The sequence below is a fragment of the Uloborus diversus genome, chromosome 10 (assembly GCF_026930045.1).
Source record: "Uloborus diversus isolate 005 chromosome 10, Udiv.v.3.1, whole genome shotgun sequence".
Taxonomy (NCBI): Eukaryota; Metazoa; Arthropoda; class Arachnida; order Araneae; family Uloboridae; genus Uloborus; species Uloborus diversus.
The window spans coordinates 14,010,904-14,031,428 of record NC_072740.1 but is presented as its reverse complement, the minus strand read 5'-3'; the positions used below and the strand labels follow the sequence as shown (position 1 = coordinate 14,031,428).

Below are 20,525 nucleotides of genomic sequence, written 5' to 3'. Positions count from 1 at the left end.
CAACAACAAACGCGTACGGCTCAACGATGGGAGCGTAGGGTAGACTGGGGCACGTTTACGCGGATTTTTTTTTTTACATGAATTTTCTAAATTTTATGTTTTAACTTAGAAAATTTCAGACATTGTCTTTATATGAAGCAGTTAATGGAGTAAAAATTGGTATATTCAGTTGTTGCCTCAGTTTTTTGTTTTAACCGTTAAAAAAAATATTTTTGAGTACAAGTCAACTGCGTAGACTTGCCCCGGACACGGGGCACGTTTACGTATTTTTTTTCTAGATTTTAAATTACGTTAGAACACTTTTATGCAAAGCCATATTCTGTGTGAAGTTCAAAAATAGTCAACGAAGTAAGATCATATTGATTGGACAGTTTGAAAAATCATTACATTCAAGCAAAACGAGCTGATGTGTGCATCACATGACTTCCTTTTCTCCAATTTAATGTCATTTCCCCATTTTGGAAATTTTAACGGAATTCAATTGTTTACTTTCTAAATATCACCAACAATAGACAAATTAAAACCAAATTTAAAAAAAAAATCGCCAAGTTGGCGACAAAACTTCGCGACCAAAAGACTGGCGATATATTGCCAAGTGTCCGACAAATTATAACACAACTTGAGTTTACATCGAAATTAACAGTGATTTCCCCCCAAAAAGGGGCAAAAGACCCCCTTTGGAGCATCCGAATGCAACCAAAAAGGAAGGTGCACAACTCGACTCCACTAGGAATCTACGTACCAAATTTCAACTTTCTAGGAAATACTGTTCTTGAGTTATGCGACATACATACGCACATAACTACATACAGAGAAAACTCGTTGTAATTAACTCGGGAAACGTCAAAATGGATATTTTGGGCTTTTATAAGTTCTTAGGTATATATGCACGTGTGGTCGGGTCGAAAAAAAAAAAAAAAAAACTCAACATTCATTCGGGGGTGAGCAAAATGGAAATTAAAGTCGAATTTTGAGTGAAATTTTTTTGCCAATACAATACTTCCTTCTTTGTAAAAAGAAGTAATAAGTTGCAAAACTTGAAAAATACACGGGCTCATGGGTGCAGAAAAAAAAAGGCATTTGCCTTGAATGTAATATGCAAAAGCTCTATCAAAACTGCACGTAAATATAAGAGTAGCTCTAGTTTTTAACCCCCGACACACGAAGGAAGGGGTTATAAGTTTGACTTGTCTGTGTATGTGTGTGTGGCACTCTAGCGCCTAAACGGATGGACAAATTTTGAAAAAAAAAAAAAATGTTCGAAAGGAGAGTTGATCGAGAGAGTTATTAGCTAGGTTGCATCCTTGAATGACATTAATTAACGGAGATATTAATTAAAAACCTCTGAAAGGTTTTTTGCGATTTTTGCAGTGAAAACATAGTTAAAATTTTAAAAATTTAATACCAAAATAATGAGAATTTTTTTCCGCGTCTGATAGAATGTGTTTGGAACTTCCATGTTTCATAGAATTCGAATTATAACGTTTTTTAAAACAGATTTTAAATAACTGCTAAGCCTTTATTCACGCGATTGACAAACGAATTCATTGTTGGCCAACAAGGAAATAAAACGCAATGATTTAAAAAATTTTATCTGTTGCCAGTTTCTATTTCATAGCAAATAAAATACTTGACATTGATTTTCAATAAATTAAGGCTTTTAAATGGATTTTCAATTTTCCGTCTTGATTCTACAGTTGCGACTCAGTCGGTTTTTTTTTTTTTTTAATTTTTAATTTTATCGTTGCTTGTTTGTTCAAGACGAGAAATTGCTTGGTAGAGTTTCTTTTGTATCCCATATCCCACGATGCTGAATGTTTATTTTAAATAAAAAGAAGATAGTACGACTGATTACAGTTTTTGAGTCTTTTTTTTTTCTTTTTTTTCTTTTTTCTAACTTTTACTGGAGTGGCGGGGAAGTGAAACACGTATGTAGACACGATAAAAATAAAACCCACCGGTTGGCGCCTCATAATTATAGGGTTCCACTCATCGGTCGGCGAAATTGATTTCAAATGTTTACTGATCGTGGATCAAAAAGAAAAGGGGAGGGGGGAGGGAATAGTCTCGGGATGTTTCAGCAGAACAATGACAATAGAGCGTTACTGGTTTTTCTGATTACTCTCCGCCCACGTTATAATGTTCTTTAGTTCCAAGAAATCAAATCATTCTAATGGCGTTATTTTATTCTTCATCAAAAAGAAGTGTCGAAGACTAAAATAAAATAATTCGAAAAATAAACGGAGGTGAAAGGAAATTTATTCAGAAACTCATCAACTTTGAATGTAAACACTTGGCAACTATTGAAGCTGCCCCTCCACGAAAACAATTTTTTTACTTTTTGATTCGAATGACGGGTCTGCTTACATATGAGGATAAAAAAAAGTTAACAGCATGAAATTAATTGTAAATTCAACATTTGTACAGAAATAGGGTGGTCAGGGGATTTCCCCCTGAAAATTCCAAAATTGTAGCTCAATGCAATTTTAGACTTTCTTTGGCGATGTGAAGAAGGAAGGTTCAAGGGCACATTGAATTTCGAAAACGCAATTTTAGGAGATCTTTGAAGATGATAAAAGGGAAATATTACAGAATTTCACTCGTAAAAATGCAATGTAGTCCACTTTTGATGACAATAGACTGTCAGAGGAAGGTTCCAAAATCCACTTTAGAATTTTCGAAATCGAAGTTTCAAAAAAGTAATTGGAACCGTTTTTCCGTGATGTTAGGAGGAAAGGTTCGTGGACCCTTACTCGTAGATTTTTCGACATGAAAGTGATTATGAGCAATCACACGATTATGAGCAATTTTTAGTTTAGTAAGAGAAGACTTCTGAGACTTTTCCGGAAGCCTATCGATGCTAAAGTTTTAAAAACGCAATTTCAGGCGACCTTGTATGATATTAACAATAGAGAAGTTTAGAGGCTCCCCTGGAAGTTTTTTTTAAATGAAAATCCAGAAAATGCAATTACAGGCATTTTTTGATGATGTTGAGTAATGGATGGGGTTCTTGACTCTATCGGGGATTTTGCGATAGTAAAGTTCCAAAAGCACAATTTTAGACGATACGAAATTTTTCTGAAATTGAAAGTTTAAAAATACATGATTTTATGTCATCTTTGGAAACGTAAGGGAAGGGGCTAAAGATTCTGCTACCGATTTTTCGATATTGAAGTTCACAAAACGCAAATTTCTGACGGTAATTTTAAAGGAACGGGGGCTCCGGTTTCTTCGTCGAAAACGTTTTGTATTGAAACTCCCAAAACGCAATTGTAGGACACCTTTGATGACGTTAAATGAAGGGATGAGGTTCAGGGGCTCTTCCCGGCAAATTTTCGAAATTAAATTTCCAAAACTGAAGTCATAGAGACGGGGGAAGGAGGGGGGGGGGATCGAGTATCTCCCAGAATGTTTTTCTAAATTGAAGTCCTAAAAACGCAATTTGGGCTACTTTTGATGATATTAGAGGAAAAGATGAGGTTTGGGATTTAGCTCCGGTATTTTTCGAAATTTCGAAAAACATAGTTTTTCAAACGATTTTGGTGATATTAAGGAGAGGGAAATTTCTGGAGTTTCTCCCAGAACTTTTCCAAAGTTGAAGTTTAAAAGTGTGTATGTAATCTGTTGTTCTCCCCACTCCCCTCTATAATATGTATTCAATATATGTATACCACCTCTCGTAAAAATGACGGGTCTACTTCACTCAGCTTTTTTTAGGAAAATATTTAGTTTTTCATACAGACCAAGATCCCACTAGGCTTGACCTACCCTCAATGATTAGTGATCTCTTAACGAGTAGTGATGTTTTTCTAAAAAGTACGTGAGGTTTACGAGTCGAGGGCATTATACTGGGGCACACCAATCTTACAGATTCTCACCTAAAAACCGCTCTTGGCTGTCCTTTTCTGCAAGGCTGCCAAGCAGTGTAAACTTTTGTAACTTCAGAACCAGACATAAGCATTCCAACTAAGTCTGATATACGGAAAAGTTTAATAAAAGGAATAGAAATTAAACTCAAAAATTTTAGTTCCCCTTCCAACTCCAGATCCTCCCGCGTTGCTGGGTGTTGCGGTACGTAATTACGCCAGTGCCATAGGTACGCTACTGCTTCTCACTGCCTCATAAGTGGTTTGTCTTTTAAATTGGTGGTAATGAACTTCTTATTTCGAAGTGCTCTTAAAGAAAACAAATGACATCATTAATAGCCCAAGAGTTTTACAGGTGTATTCTCAGACCCTGTAGTTAGAACTGTTCTTTTAAAGAGAAAAGCAATCTGCGATTTCTTCCGCGAAAATCCATTTCAGTGTCCTCTGCCCCGTTCGGTAACAGGTCAAAAACAGAGTTGTTAGTTTTTCTTTTTATTAGTTACTTTAGCCTTCTTCTACTCGCTCTCTGGTTTCAACTAAAAGCCGACTTCCGCGATTCAAAACATTCAAATGACATGCTCTCTTCTTAGCTCCAAAAAGAGGAAAGAGTCTCATTAGTCCTTTCAAGGACTCCTAAGAAACGTTAAGGGTTAAACAAGTTCTCAGAAATTCACCAACTTTCTCAACAAAAAAATAAAACCTCCTTCGTGGAGGTAATTTTATGCTGTTTGACTTAGTAGCCCGATTTTGCTGGCACGTTTTTGAGAAGGAATCTTTCATTCAATGCAGAAAGGTTTTTTTTTTTTTTAATTTATTTTCTAAGATTATGCAACAGATTTTTTTTATTCTTTTAATTGATAGCAATTTTTGTAAAGTTAAATCTAGTAGCTTAGGAAGAAAAAGTTTTCGTCAAAGAAAAAAAAACACTTTTATATATAGCGTATCGAAAATAATCCGCTTTTTGAAATTGATACGTATGCGTAAGATTGTATGTATGCGTATTTGAATGGCATTTTTACAAATGTCATTCAAATTCATATCAATTTGTATTCAGCAACAACCGATGATCATCATATGTTCAATTTTATGTTCAGGCATAAATAAATTCTCATTCCCATTGTTTTTTGGGTTCAAAAATTTGGCGTATTCTCCGGAAAATACATTATTTGCTTAAAATCAATTTTGTTATTGAAATACTTTTTCCTGCAATATTTCTTAAACATCTTTATAAAACTGGCGGTTTTTTTTACGATCTTCGTGTTTGCTAAAAGTAGTTTTCAGGAATTGCTACAAACAATTTTTTTTTGTGTCGCACTACTCACTTTTTTTTGAAAAACTTAGCGAGCTACACTTTTAACTACAAAAAAAAAAAAAAAAGTAGTGACTACAGTAGTTTCGCTACTTGTAGCGCTCTATTTCCGACCACCGCGTTATTTTCTATCATATGCATCTAATAACCCTGTGGTAATATCTTTCCGTGGTAGAAGGCCTACATACAAGAATTATTGCGAGTGTCTGAAGAATGATCTAGATCTGCAAATGGCGAGGGGCCGATATGCAGCCCTATTAGAGAAACACTTAACAAATCTAATAATATACGATTAAACGTACCATAACCACAATCATAGTAACTAAACTACATTTGTTGGTACAGTAGAACCTCTTAATAAGGGACACTAATGGGACCAAACATTTTGTCCCTTAAATAGAGGTGTCCCTTCTTCGGAGGTGTTTTAGTTTATGCATGCAATGTGTTAACTCAATATAATTTTATATATATTTTTCATACACAACTAAATAAAATTCACACTTAAGTTTTTATTATTTTATTAATTATAATTGAGTCAAAATTTTGGTAAGTCCAAAACTGCTTCATGTCACGTAATTTACAATGCAACACAGTGTGAATTACAATTAGTGCTCACATTTCAATTATTATTATTATGTAAAAAGCTAGCCAGTTTGTGCCCTCGCCTTTGGCCCTGAGCCTACTTGAATAAATATCTGGGTAGGAAAATAAGGCATGCAACTTTCAGCAAGACTTTTACAATATATAACTGTTTTTTTAACATATGTGAATATGTTAAAAAAAACCTCTTCCACCTTCCAGAATATAATCTGCTGTTAGCGTACTGTAAAAAAGAAAAAATATATATATATATGCAACTCTCCTCAATTAATTTGTAGAGGAAAAGTGAAATTTGAATTCCAGTAAATTCACTTTTTTTTATGCACTTGTACATATTTTTTGTAACTTTTTTCTCTGTGACTGTCCCTTAATTAGAGGCAAATACATGCAGGTCCCTATTCAAAGAGACTGGGACCAGAAAAAATGTCCCTTAAGGGAGGTTCCACTGTAGTATAATGCAAGCAAGAAAATCATAAAAAGATACTATGCATAAAAGACAGAAGACGAGTTTTTTTTGTTTAGTGCTGCACACAAATATCAATTTATAAAATTCAATTCCGAAGCATGGATCGTATGTATCGGATTATTTTGCTTATTGAATTGAAATAAATATGCAGCCAAGACATTGAAATATCTCTTTATTTCAGAATTTTTTAAGACGTATTTAAAGTACTGATTTTAGTAACGTTAGACATGTATGCAATGAAGAAATTGCAAAAATAACAAGCTTGATGTGATTGGAAAAAAAAAATCTATTTATAATGCAAAGAAAGAAAGAAAGAAAAAGTAATTGAAAAGTGAAACAAACTGTCGAAACGTGAAATTGAATCAGGAATTGAAAGAAATGGAAGAAGGTTTGAAGCTGATTAAAAACGAACAGTTCAATCAAGGGAGAAAAAACTGAGAACGGTAAATCAATAAGCATGAAGTCGCGTGGGAAAGATTTGTTGACGTAAGAGCTGGAAGTCATCCGCGCAGTAGACCATGTAATGTTACAATGGAGATATGTGAGAAATGAGAACCATGCAACAAAAGCGGCTTGAGAATTTTAAATAATGAATTTCTTCTTCTTTATTAAGATGTATGAGCAAATAGCAGGGAAGCGGCATGCAATTTTGAACGTATTTCAGGAAGTATATGTGTTGCTGATTGCTGGAACTGTTGATAAAATCGGCCCCGATATCCGTTTGAAGTGTGATGGTTGTGGGAAGAAGAAAAGTTTTGTTTTTAAGACAGCGGGAAGGTAAAATGCTTTTAAGCTATCATTCCTAAATATGTGCATTTTCATTTGATTAATGTTATGGGTGACTGATTTCGCTTTATAGAGTCAATTGAATTCACAAATAACTAGTGTTAGTGCTAATTAAGCATGCACAAAGTATTTTCTCTTTTGTCGAGGACCTTAATATTATACCATTTCGTTTTTATAAATATACTAGGCGGTTTTGGCCACTACTCGCTTCGCTCACCAACCCCCCGTTCGCTACCTACGGTGTCTCAATGCCGCCTGCGGTGGGTGAGACAATGATTTTACTGTTTTTACCTTGATGTCTTCAGGACATCCAGGGATGTTAGGACATCCTCAAGATTGGATGTTCGGCACCTTAAGTCTTAGAGGAGTGGAACAGGGCGGAATGGCTTTCCCTGGATGTCCTGAATCCATTGATATCAGTATTGACCTGGCAGACATTGCCAGTCCAGAGGAGATAGGTTACAGACACACACTTAGACAAGCGCACAGGTTTTAATAGTATAGACATTATTTTAACAAACCTTTAGTAAATCTATATTTAATATGTGTAATAAATATTTAGTATTAATTTTTATACAGTAGAGTGTAAATGAACCAAATCAATTGGGATAAACGGAGAAAAACTTGAATTAACCGGGAAATTTTGAGAAGTAATAAACTTTGATTTACTTAGGGAATATATTCATTACTAAAGAAGAAAGGCTAAACACATTATTAATGTAGAACTACACTGTAAAAAAATTCCGAAACGTTACTGGGTATTTCCGTGTCACATTTCGGGATTTTAATGGTTTTTATCCACTTCCTGGAAAAATTAAGTATTCTTGACTAAAAGTTTCCTGAATTGCTACACGTCGCAAGAATGCAGACTTTTCACTGTTGTGAAAAATATTTTTAGCTCCCAGTTTAAAGATTAACTGAGCGTATTTATAAAGTGTATCGACTTTATTTCAAGTACGGCCCGTCCATGCTAATTAATCTCCGAAAGGGAGCGAAAAAGTGTGGACTGCATTACTTTGCAAGAATTGCAGGCAAGTAAAATTCTCGTTACTTACTTGCAATTCTGGCATAGCTTTGACCATGTTTGCAATAATGCATATTTAACTTGCTTGATAAATCAGAATGATGAAAAGATATTACTTCCATAGACACGGCTGGTTTTAAACGGGAAGATTTCTGAATGTTTCAGGAAGCTTCCAGGATAATATCAGGAAGGTGACTGAATTTTAGCGGAAAAAGTTCCTGGAATTTGCAAGATATGTTACTGGCAGATATTGGGCACATCAGCTGCCTATTTTTTTCCAGGAACGTTTCTGAATCGTTTTTACAGTGTATGTACTAAAGCAATAGAATATATAATAATGGAATAAACCGTAAGATATGTAAGTAAGTGTGCAAGATAATACTAGGGCTCGACCGATGGCATTTTTTGGCCGATGGGCCGATGCCGATTGTTGGCCGATTGTTCAAAGACGGCCGATTGTTTTCCTCCGAATGGCCGATGGCCGATGGCCGATGCCGTTGGCCGATGGCAAAAAAAAAAAAAAAAAAAATCAAACAGAAATAAATTGATATGATTATCAGGGATTTAAAGGATCATTGATTCATTTCACTTAACTTCCTTTCTACGAATAAGGAATCGTAATCACAAAAAAAAAAAGAAAGAAAAGAAAAATCAAATTTCTTGACCTAAATTTCTATTTTACGATCACCCAATTTAAACTTCACAAGTTTTTTCGGCACATCTGTACATGCATATTTACCTAAGAACATATAGATGACCAAAATATCCATTTTGAACGCCTCCTGAGTTAATTATCGCAAATTCCCTTGTGATGTCTTCATGCGCGTAAACTTTCTTCACTCAAAAACGTTATGAAATAGTAAGTTGAAAACTCATACATACGTAGTATGATCTGAAAGTTCGAGGACAAGTTGTGTAAAACCTTACCCTGAATAGTTCACATTACCGAAGCACAATTATCCACAAAGTAGCCTTGGACGACTATGCACTTCTGCCAATATTCGTATAGCTTTTAGAAGCACTCCTGGAAGACATTTTTCGCAACCTCCTAAAAGGCCTCTTGCGCTGCTACTTTAACTTCATCGTGGGGACGAAGGCAACTTTCATGTTGAGGATGCACGGTTCGATTGGTCAATACTCTGATATGACAAACAAATAACATAAGGTTTCGTCGGACTTAGCTCCATGTGACTTTTACCTGTTCCCAGCAAAAAAACATTTGCATGGACGCCACTTTCTTCCGTCAGGAGAAGATAAAGCTGCATCATAAGAAGGTAGCGAAAAATGGCTCCCAGGAGTGATTCCAAAAGTTATATGAACACTGGCAGAAGTACATAATCCCTCAAGGTGTCCTTTTGCAGGTGGATGTGCTTCGGTAATGTGAACAATTCTGGGTAAGGTTTTATACAGCTTGTCCCCGAACATTTGGATCGTACTACGTAAAATTTGTATAGGGTGTAGTTATGTTTCTCCTTTTTTTGACAGCTGTATGATGAAAGAGAAAGAACAACAGTCAAAAAAAAAAAAAAAAGATAGAAAAAAAAAACAAAGAGACTGTTTAATAACCTATTGATTTGTTTTGTTTTTTTTTTAAATTGAACATATAACTAAGATTTCAATAATATTGTAATAATGTATGGATTTAGGTACATTAAAAATAGTTAAAAAACATTAAATTATGTTGTTTAATCCTTCAAAAAAAAAAATAAATAAAATAAAACTATGAAACCGTCAACAAATTACGCAATTAAATTGGAAAGATTGCACGTAGACATTTTTTAGTCATCAAATTAAACGAAAAAGATAACAGATAAATTACAATATTAAATCATAATAGAAATATTTTTGTACTTATTTAAAATTTATGAATAGAAAAGTTTGCATTTTTCATAAAAACTATAACAGTGACATAAGTTTTGCTGAAAAAGGAAGTACCCATTAAAAGAGCGAGGTTCTTAAAACGAAGCAACAATAAACAAATTCAATATTTGCATTAAGTTAATAACTGAATAAATATAATACTTGATCTGTTGTTTGCACATAATATGGAACAATTTGATTGTTTAATCTTTTATGAAGCTTTACAAACAAGTTCAAATTAAATTTTTCAATTTAGCCATAATTTTCTGAAATTTAAAAAATTGCATAATAGAAAATCCTTGAAACTATTCTATAAAAAACGAAAATAACTTATTCATTGATTTTATATAAATACATAAAAATAGTTACTTACGACAGAAAAAAAATCGATCGCTATTAATGATGCAAAAAAGATGGCGCATTACGAAATATAGGTGAAACAAGTATGAGAAATACGCAAAATGACATTTCTTGACCAAAATAAATAATCGCTAAATATTTAAGAAATGCTTGAAACGACGAGGGAGGGTTGGGGGGGGGGGGGGGGTCACCCTCTGATTTTGGAGTAACTCACACTTCGGCACCAACTTCGGCCTCATTTTCTTAGTACAGAACCGCTACCACCAACGCCTCGGAAGAGTTTCTGAATCTACTTCAGCACTTCCGAAGAAAAAATTCAAAAGTCCCTTTGATTTCCGAATTATGTCACCATTCAAAACGTCTTTAATCAGTTTGTTACATTAATGCTCTAAATTCTTTCTAAACAATAGATAAAGTTTGAAAAACAAATCTCTAATTTTATGAATGGTGTTAGTTTTAAACAACTCAGAAGTACAACTAGAGTTTAATTTCAGAAATTGAGAGAGTGGGAGGAGGGGCACGCAAGTGTTCTTGGAAATTGAAAAAATAGTCGTAAAAAAATAGAGTTCAAAATAATCATAAACATGGCCAGAAAAAACCTTTTAAAACTTGCACCCGAGTTTGTTTTGACGTGCAGTGGCGGATTTAAAATTTAGCAAATGTTGCAATTGCGCGAGAGGCCCCATAACCATAGGGGCACCGTTGGAGTTACAAAAATGCTTATGATAAATGTTTTACAACTTCTGTGATAGAGAAATAGGGCCCCAAAATGTATTTCAACAGGCCCCAAACTTGTAACTCCACCGAAGCGATACAGAAAAGACTGCATTACTGTGATTCCTATTACAAATATCAAAAAATTAAAAATTACCGTCGGTTCAGCGGGAATTTAGCAAAATGACCCCAAAACCGGTTTTGCCATCTTATATTTGTTTCCATATTCTCCAATTCGGCAATATATCACCAAATGATCGTCAGTCTGAGACACTATATTAGTTTTGCATTGAAATATGTAATTAATAGCCACAAAAAATGAGTAAACTGGCTTTTTAGAGCACCCGATCGAAAACAAAAGGGAAGTGCACAACTGGAACGTACGCACACCCCGAATGCGAGAATTTAACCTTCTACAACTTACCATTTTTGAGTTATGACTTATGAGAGATATATACGTACATTCAGCTGCAAGAAACAACGCAATGATTAACTTGTTTGTATCTGAATGCAAAATTAAAAATTCCTTCAGGGATGATAAAATAGAAATTCATACTGAAATTCAAGTAAAATAATTTATAAGAAAACAATAACTTCCTTTACTATGTATTAAAAAGTAAAACAGCAAAGATCCTTTTTTTTTTTTTTCAAAAACATCGGCCAATTCCATCGGCTTTTCGATGTATTTTAAGGCCGATGGGCCGATGTTTCCTGCAAGTTAGCATCGGCGCCGATGCATCGGGCCGATGCATCGGTCGAGTCCTAGATAATACATCGGTAAAAAATTCTGGTAATAGTAAAAAGTCATACATTTTTGTCTTAGCAATGAGAACTAAAATCTGGAAATTTTGACATTTTTTCAATACATCTTTTGAAGATAGACTTTTATTTTTAGGTGGACAACCCGATGTACTATGACAGTGAGTCTGGTCTCTGTTCCAAACAAGATGTTTGCAAGAAAAAACATGATACTTGGTCGGATACTGAATCTTATACTGAAAAGGAAAATGGCGGGCGAGTGCATCTTCTGTTAGTCTCGATCTGTATTTTGCTCTTGATCCTCATCGGAATGATAATCACTGTGATCTACCTAGCCAGTAAGTGCAGTTTCTTTTTCCTTTACCTATATTAACGAGAAAAATGATTGTTGAAAAACCACTTAACTGAAAGTTAGACCGTTCAGCGCGCAAAGTAATCACGTCATTGGGTCAAAAACACTTTTCAGGCTGACAGTCTATGTGCAATTTTAATTTTAATTAAATTTGGTTTTAATTTAGTGTAAAAAGGAGAGTATACTGTATGCTTCTAAGGAATCCAAAAGTAATTCTTTTTTTCCTGTAAAAGTAATATTAATACATACAGTATGAGACCCCAATTTTGGAATCCCTTAATTCGGAAAACCTGAAAACTGAAACTTTTTTCCTTAAATATTTAAACACACACACACACACACACACACACACACATATATATATATATATATATATATATATATATATATATATATATATATATATATATATATATATATATATATATATATATATATATATATATATACTGTTTTAAAAGTCCAAAATAGTAAACGTTCGACAATTACTTCTTGAAAACACAATATACTTTCAGCTCAGCCTTTTTTTTAACGTTTTTTTTCGCTATCATATGTTATGCGTAAATAAGCGTTTTGCTGAAATTGTGCAGCAATATTTTAACATCCACTTTCGGTTAGTGATACTTTTCTTTTTCTTTTCGTAAACATGCAATATAAAGTCCGTGGAACAAAAGTAAAAATTTATTTTTAGTAAAAATATGAACTATTTATTGTATCAATCGGCACATTGCATAATAATAAAAAAACAACAACCGTGGACTGTATGCTGAAAATTGTCTCTGACTTTTGTTTTAGAAAAAATGAAGTATACATTCATTCAGATTGATCAAAAAATAAAAGAAATGTAGCAAAACATTGACGAAACCAGGAAAAACGTGGCAACGTTTACCGAACGACTGAAGAGTTTTTCCTATGTTTTCTCAATCAGAATCCAAAATCCGGAAAGGTCACGGTCCCAAGCATTCCGGATTTGGGGTCCCATACTAAATATATATATATATATAATATGTGTGTGTGTGTGTGTGTGTCTATTTCGCATCAGACAGATAGCTATATAAAAATCTCATGAGAAGAAAAATCATAAAATTACCCTAAACGACATTAGACTTATTTACGTTAAGAGAGATTATAGTGCATCTCTAATATGCCAGGGGTGACCACCTGGGAGGTAAGGGGGGGGGGGTCATGGAGCAGACTGCGGCATAGAAATTTTTAGGGAGGGTGTTTTAGAAATATTTTTCCCTTTGGAGGGGGCTTCGCGATTTAGGGGGGGGGGAGGGTGCGCCCTTGCCCTTAGGGGGGCACCCCTGAATAAGCTAATGTTTGACCATGACTATATTTACTCCTTTTCGGGGTAATAAGGAAGGGTGATTGGCGCTAAGCTGAGTTGGGCGACTTTTATAGTAGTTTTGCAAAAGTATTTCAACTCAAATCCGCACTAATCACGCGTCTCCTTTTCACTGAACTTCGCATGAAGAAGAAAATACGTACTTACAAGGTCACGCATCAAATTATCAGAACCACACTAAACCAGCCTGCGAAATCGTGTCTTTTTAGTACAGTAGACCCTCGTTTTACGCGGTTTCGATTATACACGGTTTAAGATTTGGCACCTTTATTTTATTTTACGCGGATGAGTTTCGGTTTTACGCCGACGCAGCAATGCAAACGGATAAAAATTTCCCTTCTTTCAAAATCCAAACTCCTAAAGATTGCAGATTACACGTAATAAACTGCATTTTCGCGTGCTGATTACCGAACTTGGGCCACTGGAGACATTTTATGCGATTAGTTCCAGAGCTCTTTCCAGAAGTAAAGTCATTAAACTCACACAGTTCAGAACTCCCTGAAAGAAGAGCTTTTAAGAGTGACAAAGGAAGCCAAAACCAACTAGGATACCGACTTCAGTGACACACAATCAAAAACGTTCACATTGAAAATTTTGAGCCATTCCTAGACAATAGATCTATCTGATTTGTTAGTGAAGGAAGATTCGATCATGGGAATGACACAAGTGATCATGGATGCGTTAATACTCCGCAAAGAATTCCAGAGAAATTTTTTTAATGACTGCCAAAATACCATCATAGCCAGCTCTTCTTTATAAACAGAACACGAAATTATTTTATGTTTTCTTTATACTCGTTATGCATGAAAATCGATATAAGTACACATTAAACTTATTACACAATTAGTCATAACTAGAATGAAGTATTTTTTTTTTTATCTACGGAACCTAACTCCTATTTTAACACTGCTATTAGGTCTCAATTTACGCGGTTCGATTTACGCGGCATTTCCGCGGAACGTAACCCCCGCGTAAAACGAGGGTCTACTGTATAAGTATGAGGCTATTATTTAATATTACTTAAATATAATAACCGTATGTCAACTATGTTGACCTTTAATTATTATTATGTTTTTTCGCTACTTTAATTCTGAATTGCGTACACTGTCAAAACTACGGGTGCCTTTGACTAACTATTTGGCTCCCTGGGGTGAAAACACCGGGCCTCAGGGTGCAGTAGAGGCTAGGAAGTGTGATCAAGGTGAATGACGCTAATAAATGTGAAAACGGACCTCCTAAATGCATGGGTGAAACGCTGGCGCATGCGCTCTCCGCTCTGACATCATTCAACCACAATCAATGGCGGACGCAAGAATAACTACGCACATGCACTTTCCCATTGAATGAAGTACGAAATTGGATTAAAACTTATAAGTTTCTGCGATTTACTCTTCAAAGTTTCGCGTAAGTACATGCATTTGATCATAGTGTAGCTTTTAAGGCTTTCGAACATATTTAAAATTGTTTCAAAGGTACGTTGATTCTTCAGTTAGCCGTTATATACATTTGCTATTCCTATCATGCATAAATTTTACCTAAAAATAGCTATCAGCACCGGATAAGTAACATTTAATTATCAAAACGCTTAAATTAGATGATATTTGAAAAGTTATTTCAACTATTAATTTTGACTATGTGGTTTTACTTGCTTGTATTATCAACAATCTTGTGGATTTTTAACTAAGAGATTCATTGTTAGCAATGTGATGCACTCAGCAAGTGAACAGAAACTCTAATTACGATGATGCAAATAGCAAAAACATAAAAGCACGAAAAAAAAAGGAAAGCGGATTGAGAAAAAGAAATTTCTTCTCCGTCTCGATTTTTTTTTTATTTTTATTTATTATCTCGTGTCTAAGTTAACTAGCTTTCCTCGGCGTTATTGCTTAAAGCGAATGACTGAACTTTTTTCGTCACTCTAGTAATAGTAAGAATGAATAACTCGTTAGAATTTGTTTTGGCTTTTAATTTATCGAAAGACTTTTGTTCTTTTATATTCTTTACGGATATTCAAATGTCGAATCATATATACGTACGTACTAATATGGTGCTCTTTGATTAAAATTTCGAACGTGATGAAAGGTTTTATTTTTCCATGATTGCAAAATAATTGAATATTTATTGTTCGTGTAAATGATTTACAAATAGTACCTACGTTCTTCATTTTCGGTACGATCGTGCTGCAGTAAATGTCAATAACATATTAAAATTACTGAGCAATCCAAGTGGATGTACGAAAATTAGTGCACGGCAGACAAATTTAAGTCATGAACACTTCTAAACTATGTTCGAAAGTTGAAATGTGATCAAATGCCTTAAAGTACAAGTTTTAATCATTTTCAGAACTATTCAATGTGGAAAATGTACCAAGACTTAGCTTTTTATAAATCAAAACAATAAATAATAATGTATACAATTGTTTACGGAAATGCACACAAAACCGAGGGGGGGGGGGGTGCTCAGCAACAGAAAACAGAGGGTGCCAATGTTCTGCCATAGGGTTCCGTTTTTCACCGCGGTGCACGCTGGGTGAAGGGTGCCGGTTTTTCGCCCGTGTTAAGGGTGCAATTTCGGCACCGTAAAGAGTGCCGCTGGTGAACAAGCTTTTCACCCTCGAAAAGTGCCAAATGCAACCTGTAGTTTTAACAGTGTAGGTGCTCTTCGTCATTTTATCTCTTTACTTTTATACTTCTTCTAATAAACAAATTGAATTTAAATAGTTGACTGGCTCTGAAAAGAATTATTTTTTAGTGTAAAAAGGAAATGAATCAGCGACATTATTATTCAACGATTTGTTCCTAACTCACATTAATTTTCGTTAGTTTTGGTGTGGTAACCATGTATAATATCATGTGTGTTTGTGTCCTAAAATAGTTGGGTACGTGTGGTGTAGCTCTTTTTTTTTCTTTCTTTGTTGTTATTATTATGTTTTTGTTTCATTTCTTCGGACTGTTTGCAATTAAAACTCTTGCAGCGCTACTTCTATCAGCTGATACATTAAAGAGCACTTATTTATTTATTTATTAAAAGTGTTGTACACTACAGAAAAATTCCAATTACAGTGGCAATAATATAAAAATAGCAATTAAAACAAATTATACACTTAAAATATTAAAACATATAGACTTAAAAATGTAAAATGACATGTTAAAAATATCTAAATCGCGACAGTGAATGTTTAAAAGTTTGTAAAATTTATAAGGACAAAAATTATCAACATAGTTAAGTCTGGTAATTTTTTTTTTTTACCAGACTTTACTTATAGTGACCTTAAGGGTCACCTTCCCTAAATTTTACTTTTTTCTGTAGTTAGGCTGTTTATTTTGAACCAAATAGGTTATCCAAAAAAATAAGCTATGCATGCTGTATGAGTCTTAAGAGGCTAAATTTAGCATGTTGACGTTAGACATTAATTTCATTTATCTGCGAGTTTCGTTTTGGCGAAGAGAAAATGTTGAGAAAGAATTTTTTTAAATAATTTGTTTGAAGGCGTGACAACTACAGAAAATGCAAACTTGAAAAAGCAAGTTTTTTGCAATTTAGAATGGAAATTATTTCAGTATTTGAAATGGGAATTTGAAAGTATCATGGGGATTGCTTCAAAAGTGGTTGCAGGGCGCATTTGAAAGGGAAACACAGGGGAGAGAAAAGGCAAAAGGGAGTTGGAATCCTGCCAAAAATCTCAAGAGTCGTAACTAGATATTGTATCGCCTGCAAAAGACAAATTGAACTAGCCATTGAAAAAATCAACTCAGAAAGAGAAATAAATTCCTTTGGGCTAAAAAATAAACTTCACCTTAAAGAAACAACGGAATAGCTGCACAAATCTGCAAAAAATAATTTCAGACAAATGTTTTGGGGTTGCAATGAATTCTTTTTCAATGTGAATGATATTAGGCTTTTTTCCGATATCTTTTCATCCATACTTCACACTGAAAACGAGATTCCTCGTAACCCATCAAAACATTTCTACACTTTTTAATTTTTTTTAAACAAATTTGTGCATTTATTACGTTGTTTAATTTACTTTAATTTAGAATGTATCTCGTTTGCCTTTTTTTGAATTTTTCTCTCCTAATTATTTTAAAAATTATTTTCTTTTGAAATAACTTCGGAAAAAATTGGTATCAAACATTAGTTAAAGTGCTAGGGTTGCAAATATGTTAACAAATAGTTCATTGCAAAAGACGTACGTCGCTATATCTTCTCAATCCTAAATAACCTGCTTCCTTTTTTCTTCATCGCTTTCAGTAAAGAAGCTGTATCACTAAAAAAGAAAAGAAAAAAAAGTGACACATTTTCCTCACTTAAGTTGATAGAAAGCAATCGTAAATATGGAAAATCTTCTGAGCTTCTTGCTCATTTTTTTCTTTTGTTCCGTATCTTTTTTTTTTCCGCGCACAATATATACTCGTCAAACAACATTGAGGCTATTATTGGGCGTGGTATGTGTATTTTGTGATGTGTTGCGCATCCATAAAAAGCTTAAACGATTCATGGTGCCACGCAAAGCTCAGTTATCGGTCTTTATGGTCACGAACTATTCCGGAGGAACTTAGCAGAATAATCATTTTTGAGTGATATTATACGCAAGAAGGTTGCGCAACAAGTCATTGTGCATTCTATGTTTGACATCCTCCCTTCAGAAAGGAATGACACTTGCTAATGTCTTTCCGCACGGAAGCAGATTTGTAGCTATAAAGAAAATTGTGTTTGACAACAATAGAGAAACAAAAACCCAAACATTGAAATGATATTTATTTGTCTGTGCGAAAGATGAAGAAGTTGTAATGCTCGGTTCTCTCTAAAATTTATTGGGGACTGACACAAATGTATGTAATGTTCAACCATCTCAATTTTCCTTTAATTTGCTATTAGTGCGTTTTATTTTAACTAAACGTTAACAGTTATAATTTTTACAGATGTTTGGGCTTTAGGGTTTGCTTAAGGGTTTTGGGCTTACTTAAGGGATAAGTGTTTGTGTTGTTACAATTATGGAAATTTGTGGTTTCTCTAGCGCAATAACTTATTGATCGATGTCCATAGGTGCAAAAGAGAAGTAACATCGCTACAGTGCTTTGTAAAAAAGAAGAAAAAGTATAGATGCAAGTTAATCATATAAATTGTAATATGGACATACCTTGTCATTATTTTAAAACTGAGTTTCGTGGGAGAGAAATCGCCGCACCCGGAATAGTTGCCGCACCCCTTGTATTTCTTGTAATTATTGACAGAAAGCAGTCAGACGTGCAGTATAGGCGCCAAATGAGTTTTCATCAACCGGTGTATAGTGTGAATCCCAATTCGATTATTAATTTTTGCTTTACAATCGTTATTTTGAGTTAAGATCATGGTTTCCCTACCGAAACTTTAAAACACCTTAATGCTAAAATAGTTTTTGTCTTCTTAATATCTTCACAGTGCATGATTTTGATGTCAAAACTAAGCAAGTTTTGATACAGAATATGAAGGATACATGACGCATCGGGTTCAACTATACAATGCCACGCCGAGTTTCAGTATACATGCCACACAGTTTCTCTTAAAGGAATGCCGCTATTACTAAAAACCTTTTTTACTGTGTTACTGACTTGTATATCAGTGGAGTAGGTTTTATGGGTTTGATTAGTATCATAGTCTTTTATCATATTTTTCTTAACAATAACAATCTTCGAGATCATTTGTTTTAGACATTGGCGGATAGTTGACACAAGAATACAAGAGGCAAATTGATCAAGTAAAGCACTAATCAACATACTTAAAATTAATTCACAGTATGGAGAACCTATAACTAGCTGTGTAAAACCGTCAAACAACACCAACGAAGACCCTAAGTAAAATATCTCATTCTGAGATTTATCCAGGTGATAGCAAAGCACATAATAAAGAAAAAATTAGTACTTTTCACTGCTATTGATAATAGAAATGCGTGTAAATCAAAATTTAGATAAAAGATTCAAAAATGTAAAAATATTATTAAAAACAGATGAAGAGCTTATTTTTTCTGCAAACGAAAAAAAGAAATGTGAAAAGTGCTTACTCTGCTTAGAATGTATTTTCTGCTCGACATAAAGCCAAGAAAATAAGAAAAGACACAACTTTAACCCTTATACTTCACATTAATCACTTGTTATCGTCTTAAAACCGAATGTTTTACTAAAGTGAGAATTTCAGTAGGAAAGAGTAATTTCAATCAGAACAAGTACGATTGAATGTTTGACATTTTATCAAATTAATACGAAAAGAAAATTCTAAAGAAAATTCAACAAAATAGTTAACAATGGTCAAACAAATGATGTCCCCAGAAGCGAAAGAGATAAGTAAAAAAAAAAAAAAAGAATTACATAAATAGCGCTGCTGTTTTCTTAGGGCTAACACACGCGCACAATTTGGATTGTGTTGGTTAGGGTTTCATTTATTTAATTTGCTTTTAAGACCAACCCTCTTGTGTTCTTGCTAAAACGCTCGAAATTTAAATACAGTAAACCCTCAGTAATCCGGACCCTATTAAACCGGACTTCGCTTAATCTGGACAGCCATTTAATGTGTACTGTAGAAGGCGAGTTGGCGCAATAATGTAATTTTTTAGGTCTTATTTCGTATTTTTGTAATTTTCTCTTATGCAGTTTTATATTTCCTTCTCTTGAGTTAAAAATACAATGTTTGCTGTATATAGTAATTAATGTAGTTAGGCTCAAATTATAAGTTATTTTCTTTAATCCGGACTTTCATTAATTCGGACGACCAGGATCGTCCAGATCAATGAGGTTCTACTGTAATAATACGGAGTTTATTAACGTATGTGTACGAGTTAACTACTCTTTTATTGTCGGTTTAAAAATCATCGAAATAATGGATTTTATCATCTGGAATGCATTAATTTTCCTTTTTCCATGCCTTTTAATATTAAAAAGTTTCCATCGTCATTATTTTTTTAATTAAAGCATTATCTCTAATTAAATTGGTTAAACTTTTCAGAGCTTCAAAATATTTTTTTATGTTTTAAAAAATTTTAAATTTTGACTCGGCTATTTAAGTTAGATCAACATTTTCAATTGGCAGAATGCTTCATAGCTTATAT

The 20,525-nt window shown here is 34.0% G+C and overlaps 1 protein-coding gene across 1 annotated transcript in view; it reads left to right on the top strand.

Annotated features, from left to right (window-relative positions):
- The window catches only part of LOC129231663 (uncharacterized), a 121,342-nt gene that overhangs the window by 56,577 nt on the left and 44,240 nt on the right, over positions 1-20,525 (top strand). The window contains exon 2 of the mRNA XM_054866026.1: positions 11,881-12,082. Within this exon, the coding sequence (XP_054722001.1) occupies positions 11,881-12,082 (202 nt within the window). The remainder of the gene's footprint in view (positions 1-11,880; positions 12,083-20,525) is intronic.